Genomic DNA, 7,337 nt, shown 5'->3' with positions numbered 1-7,337 from the left:
TGTAAACGCACAAAACAAATGGGCTGGGCGCCCTTTATCTTTTTATTCGGCTTCCCGAAGAGAAAAGGTAGTCCCAATATTTTATAAAACAAAGTAATATGTAATAAAAAAATGTTATCAATTCATGTAAATTTACATTATACAGATGAAAATTGAAATGATCGACACAAAAAGCTAAATTATAAATTAAACAACGGACCCACAATTATTTAAAAATCATAATTATATCCCTAAGATTCCACATTTCCAACCCATCCCTGTTCATTTCTCTCTTTTCCCATCCCCATCGCTTCGCAAGGCAACTACCAATCATGGCGCAGAAGAGAGAAAAAGAAGAAACCGAGCTCAAGGTACCCGAAAACTTACCCATATGTACACCACCGCAGACCCTTCCCACGCCTCAGCCACAGCTCTCGGCCGCCAGGTCAAGCGCGGGTGCATCGAGAACCAGCTCCGCGGGGTCGCCTGACCCAGTGGAGAAACGGGTGCTGAAGAGAGCGAGGGAGGTTTCTCGCTGCTCCGGGTCGGATTGCAGGAAGCGGTTGGGGTTGATGGGCTTCCGGTGCAGGTGCGGGGAAGTGTTCTGCTGGGAGCATAGATACTCAGATCGGCACGATTGCTGCTACGATTACAAAGCGGATGGTCGGGAGGCGATCGCGAGGGAGAATCCCGTCGTCAAAGCAGCGAAAATCGTCAGAATTTGAGTGAAGAAGATCATATCATCTAGGATCTTGATGAACTAATTACGGTTGAAATGAAAATTTATAATTTTGTTTTGTAAGATAATCTTGTTATTGGTTAAAAATAAGTTTTTATTTAGTTTTCATTATTCGAATTTATATTTTTTTAATCAAATTATTAAATTAATCGAATATAATTTATTTGATATTACGTATTTATGAAAGGTATATATTAGAAGAATAAAATTTATGTTAAACATACAAATATTTGTAATTAAAATAAAAGAAATAAAAAAAATAATTCTTTTATTGAGAAATATTAGATTTCGGTTTATTTATTTATTAGATAAATTTTAATACAAGTATTATGAGCTTTATTCTCTTACGTATGACAAATCAAAAAGAATCATGGTCGGATAAATTATATATATTCGATGTATTTAGTGATTTTGAGAAAAAAAAAATACAAATTATTATATGAAAATAAATTTCATTATTAAAACTAAATATAATTCAACTGTAATTTTCCCGTTAAAAATATGACAATTTTTTTAAAAAAAAATTATTAATTGTTATTTTAGCATTTACTTTATTTTCGTTGGTAGAAAAAGTATGTTTTAGATGCGAAAGTTGCGTTTGTATGGTGCTACTATTGCTTAGCTTAGAGGCTCTATATGAAATAATGATTTCTAAATAAACCAACAGTATTAAATGGGTATTCAGATACTCACAACGAAGAAGATCAATAAATAGTCTAAGGTTGTATTTTTTTTATGCTATGAATTGAATAAGAATCTTAACAATAGGACAGTCTGTTGCAATATTCCTTTTTACACGAATTATTAAGAATAAATAATGCGGAGTACCGGGATAGGATCGATTTTAAGTGGTGTAGGCCTTTTCAGCTAATGGTCAGGCCCAGACCGACTTTTATGATATACGAATTCTGATTTGTTTGGATTTTTGAAATCAATTTTGCCTTATGGTGGGGAGTGTGTCATCCCATTCCCATTCCCATCCACATATGTTTCTATTTGCCATATAATAATTTAAATTTAAATTAAACAATCGCTGCCTTTATTATTCTCCTAATGTCAATAGTGGAAATGCAGGCAACTTTTCTTTATTTTGAGCAATGGGGTGACAGAAAGCATCTGCTTGCACGATCGCAGGGGCCAAGAATTCATCATTCCCTTCAGAGATATCTAAATTTGTTCAATTATTCCAAAAATATGATTTATCGACGTCATTAGTTTTTCGTAGTTTGATTTCAGATATATATGATAATATTGTTGAGCGAGTGGTGTGCGATATGATATGATCAATACATGCATGTACACAATATTAATTAAATATGTCAAATTTTCATAATCATATATAAACGTATTAATGTCTCTTTCTACGTATAAACAATTATCCCTGGAAACAGGCATTGATTGGTTTTGGTTATTTCAAGTAAAGCCAAAAAAGATATTCATTTAAGAATTTCCATTATCGTTGATTGATTGAACAAGCTGTTCAATCCTCATCACAAAACACAAAATTAAGCGTGTGTGTAACCTGCTATATTTTCTTTGACTAATAGTAACCGACCTGCATTCTCTAATCCAGCAAAAATGAAGGTAGCTTTCAACCAATCCACCTTACTTTGTTCTCAAAATAACATATTAAGCTTATAACTGCTTTTCAAAGGTATAATCATGGCCGACCAGACATCATCAAAGTATACGAAACCTTTTTCCTCCAAAAGTTCTCAGTTTCCCAACTTTGACAGTAGTGGAATTATAAATTATGAAGTTTTTATGTGTTTTTTTTTTTCCTTCAACAATACAAGTTTTAATCATTTTACAATCCATTAGATTTTTTAGCACAATTTAAATTACAATTTTGAATTAATAATAAAACTGAAAAGTTTCAATATTTGCCTTATATATTTACATATATCTCATTTTGGTCATTTATGCAGTCGATTTTAGTCAAGTATCTATCCATTTTTTTTGACAATTTCTTTAGTCATTTCTAATCGATAATATTGATGTAATACTGTATACGTAAATGTCATGTTAGTGACATATCAACATTACGTCGGAAAAAGACTAATATTGCAAGAATTAAATAAAATCAAAGATAGTGACAAAACTAAAATTTGACAATATCAAAATCGCAAAAAATATATTAAAAAAATGACGTGTAAATAAAATTATCGACTCCCTGGTGGTCACCCATGCATCTTGTATTAAAACCAATTAGGGTTTCTTGCTTATTCTCCAAAGTTAGGTAGAAGCTGTTTGTATATTTTCCTGCCCAATAATGGCAGACAACAAGACATTTTTGAAGCTGTGAAAAGTTAATTTTATTGATAATAAACTAGGGTGGGGCTAATCATGTTCATTAGGGACTCTAATGTGTCCAAATTATAATGCTTTTTTGAAGTAGAAAATTAACGTATAGGAATAATTTTTACACGCACTTATATATATATGGACAAGTAATTAATAATAAGTTTACCAAATTCCATTTCCCGACTTTACTGATAGTAATTTATAAGTAGTCGATGCATGTGGCTTTTCGATCACATTAAAGGGTGAAAATGAAAGTCGCGAAAGCGCGAGTAATATTTGATTCTAGCATTAATCACTGAATTTCATTCTGCGATTATTTGTCTGATAGAATTTATATAATTTGAGTTTCTACATATATTTAAAAATGAATTCTTTTAATGCGTCAAAACCTATATAGTCTATGATTTTGGAAATAGAAGCGTAGGACAACAATATATATATTTTATATGATCGCACCATACATAAATTTATATTTTACGTGCCCGTAAAATTAATGTTATTCGGATTCGTAAAATCAATGAATTTGAAATTAAATATTTCAATTTGACCATTTCCTTTTGTTTTGATTAATCATAGGATAAGAAAGTAGGGAGGTGACATTACTATTAAATTTTACTCTACCATTTTTGAAGCAACCTATGAATTTGAGTAGCGAATAAGGGAATGCATTTTCAACCCCTCAAGAGTAAAAAATATTTAATTTTTTTTTATTATATTATTGTATAGCAGGTAAAATTATTAGCCGTTTGATCTACCTAATATGATTACAAATCACCTAACTCAATCAGCCAATCTTCACAATCTATTTCCTAAGCTACCGTAATTAAATACTAAATAGAATCTTTTGCTCGGGTCTCAAAGATATAATTGCAGATTAAAATATATATGTATATAATAAATATTCTCACAAAACAAATTACCATTGAGATTTGAGACACAAATATTCATATATATATATATATATATAGTTTTATATTTTAAGTTTAGACATATGTTCGAATAAGTAGTCATCTACATTTAATTTTTATTATACTTGTAAAAATAATATTATGAAATAACTTTGATATATATATAAGATGATTAGTGTAATCGTGCGGCCACTAGCTTTTGAAATGATTATTGCCTGCCATAATCTTGTATACGATTATGTGGAATGCGCCACCAAAGAAAGATACACACCAAAATTAATTAATTAGCTATTTGATAACCTACGAGTTAAAGAAGATGTGAAATTATTTGGGTCTCGTGCAGCCCACTTATAAATATTCTTAATATTTATTTTTATTAGTTGGTGGCAACACACCACATGTTACTAATTTCTTTTCCGCTTTTGGTTATTAAAAAAAAAATTTCCCTTTAAATTTGTCACACGTACTAAAATTTCATAAAACATCTACCACGTGTGTTCCTTTTATATATAGAATATATGTTCTAACAACTATTATTTTCACTTTGGAATAATTTGGGTTCATCTGATTTAAAATGAGTATATGAAAAGGGTCTATAACTGATTACATTGAACTCTGGTGACAATCTTAAATAAAAATTCTATATTCTATTTACTACTTCACTTTATTCTATTTTTATTTTTTGAATATGTGCTTCGCTTTATTTTGTTCACCGTGAAATTGCTGATTTTGACATGTTAAAATAATATCAGCTAAAATTGAAGATACTGACAAAAAACCAATGGCCTCGGCTCCATTTTTACAGCTCTCTCCACAACTCATCCATACACCGCCCTCTGCGTCTACGGTGTTTCTATATATACCTATTCTGTCTCTCCAAATCCCGATACTTTCCTCAAAATCCTCCTTCTCTCCGAATCCAATCTAACGTACACAAATGGAAGAGAATAAAACTACGCCGCCGGAGCTCGAACTGGACAACCTCCGAGCCATCAAAGTACTAGGTAAGGGTGCCACAGGCACAGTTTTCCTCGTCCACGACAAATCTCGGGACCTCCCTTTCGCACTCAAGGTAGTCGAGAAATCCTCTTCCCACCATGCGGACCGTCGGGCCATCCACGAAATATCCGTGCTCCGCCGCCTCTCCGCCGCTGTTCCTCACCCCTTCCTGCCGTACCTGATCGGGTCCTTCGAAAATCCAGAATTCATTTGCTGGGCCATCCCCTACTGCCCCGGCGGTGACCTCAATGTCCTCCGATACCGCCAGAACGACCACGTTTTCTCCCCCGCCGTCATTCGTTTCTACCTGGCTGAAATCATCTGCGCTCTCGAGTACCTTCACGAGCGAGGGATTGTGTACAGGGACCTCAAACCGGAAAACATCCTCGTACAGCAGTCGGGGCACGTTACACTCACCGACTTCGACCTGTCGCGTGACTTGATACCCAGAAAGACCGGGAATCGATGTTTCAGCTCCGATTATGAGGAAGTAAATCCGGTGAAGCAGACGCCGCAGAAGAGGAAGTTCCCCCGCTTCGTGCTTCCCAAAAGAGGAAACCATCCCTTTCACAACAAGAAAGGTTCGAAGAAAACTAAAAATGCACGCGTTTCCCCCTTGAGTAGGAGGAATCACATTGAATTTCCGACCAATGAGCGTTCGAATTCCTTCGTGGGCACGGAGGAATACGTGTCTCCGGAGGTTATACGAGGTGACGGCCATGAGTTCTCCGTAGACTGGTGGGCTCTTGGTGTCCTTTGCTACGAAATGCTGTACGGGAAGACCCCGTTCAAGGGGAAGAATCGTAAGGAGACATTCAGCAAAATACTGTTAGCAGAGCCGGAGTACATCGGGAAACCCAGTGCTGTAACGGACATGATTGGAAAGCTGCTGGAAAAGGATCCCACACGCCGACTGGGTTACCTGCACGGCACGTGCGAGATCAAAGAACACGAGTTCTTTGACGGATTGAGGTGGGATTTGCTGACGGAAGTGCTACGTCCGCCGTTCGTCCCGTCAACGGACGAGACGGACGGTAGGATTGACATCAGAGAATATTTCCAGAGATTGAAGCTTCCACCTTCGCCGTTATGGTCGCCGTCACGGGAAGAGTGCCGACATAACGTTTCTCTAACGGAGTTTTAACGTGTGTAAAGGATTCATTAGCTTTAGCAATTTAATGTACATAAATAAAGTGTGGTCCGTGAAATTCGACTTTAATATTTAAGATGTCGAGACTCGGAAAGTGCAGCGGTGTTGAAGAGAACAACAACAAGTCCTGCGTTTTATGGTTTTTTTATTAGGAATGTCTCGTCTTCCTTTTTATGGTGAATTGCTCCAACCAACTTTTCGGTACGTTTGGGCTTGGAACGGCTCTGTGTGGAGTCCTCGAGGGTGAGGTTCATTCTTTTTTTTTATTATTAGGAATACACATAAATTTTAATTAGTTGAGGTGGCAAACCTAATAAAAACGCTACATTTTCAAATTAATGATTTCCGTAGAGCATATATTATATATTTCTCATATTCGTTAATTGTGCATAAAAATTAACACAATTTTGTGCGTTTTAGGTGTGAGTTAAGATAAAAGAACGGACTAAGAAAAATCTTTAATTTGAGTTAGAGTGATGATGAGGAAGTTAGACCAGAAGAAGCGGGGAACTTTTGGCATCCCCCTGCATATGATTAAATATCATATTATTTCAAACATTTTTTTGGCCATTTGCAAAAAATAAATAAACTTGTGGTATTTTCGGGAAATGGATATTATAGTATGTACCTTTGTTAGGCATGATTCATTAAAATATACATTTCCCTTTTAGCTTAGGATTGATCAAATAATAATATATCATGATGCCCATCAACTTTGTTTTATTTCTCCTTAAAACGTGCCTCAGTATAATTACAGGACGAGATGTTCTGAAATTAATTTTTTCTCATATATTCAATACATTGCCAAACTGGCCTTAAGATCTCATCTGTCCAATTCTTTTTTCAAGTGAAGAATTATAACGTATATTATTTAAAATACTGCTAGAAATCTTTTTAAAAGTTCATTTCGAAAATTCATTCAAACACATGTATTCAATAAAATTTATCTGTCACACATTTTAAAATAAAAATATCCGACCACTTGCAAAAAGAATATTGCATGTAAAACGAATATCTCATCATCAAACCCTAGACGATTATTTAAAATAATTAAATTATGAAGCATGCAAAAATCATGACAAATCATCGACATGTAAAAACGAAAGTGTATGAAAATATCAATGTTCACTCCTAACTCATAAACATAATGTACGGAAAATATGGTCCTCGAGTTAGCGTGCGCACATCCAGCCCCGCCTACTCAGTTTTCGGTGCCTCCGATCTCCTCATCAATATGCTCACCTGCATCATTCACATC

The 7,337-nt window shown here is 34.8% G+C and overlaps 2 protein-coding genes across 2 annotated transcripts; both read left to right on the top strand.

Annotated features, from left to right (window-relative positions):
- The first annotated feature begins 201 nt into the window (after positions 1-201).
- LOC140838098 (zinc finger A20 and AN1 domain-containing stress-associated protein 1-like) lies at positions 202-840 on the top strand. Its single transcript, XM_073204183.1, has one exon. The coding sequence runs from the start codon at positions 312-314 to the stop codon at positions 702-704; it is 393 nt and encodes a 130-aa protein (XP_073060284.1). The 5' UTR covers positions 202-311; the 3' UTR covers positions 705-840.
- Positions 841-4,688: 3,848 nt separating this feature from the next.
- LOC140840279 (serine/threonine-protein kinase UCNL-like) lies at positions 4,689-6,150 on the top strand. The gene has a single exon (XM_073207564.1). The coding sequence runs from the start codon at positions 4,868-4,870 to the stop codon at positions 6,071-6,073; it is 1,206 nt and encodes a 401-aa protein (XP_073063665.1). The 5' UTR covers positions 4,689-4,867; the 3' UTR covers positions 6,074-6,150.
- Positions 6,151-7,337: the final 1,187 nt, after the last annotated feature.

The sequence above is a fragment of the Primulina eburnea genome, chromosome 8 (assembly GCF_022965805.1).
Source record: "Primulina eburnea isolate SZY01 chromosome 8, ASM2296580v1, whole genome shotgun sequence".
NCBI classification, from domain to species: Eukaryota; Viridiplantae; Streptophyta; class Magnoliopsida; order Lamiales; family Gesneriaceae; genus Primulina; species Primulina eburnea.
The sequence above is the reverse complement of the archived record's forward strand: the minus strand, read 5'-3'. Positions and strand labels throughout refer to the sequence as shown.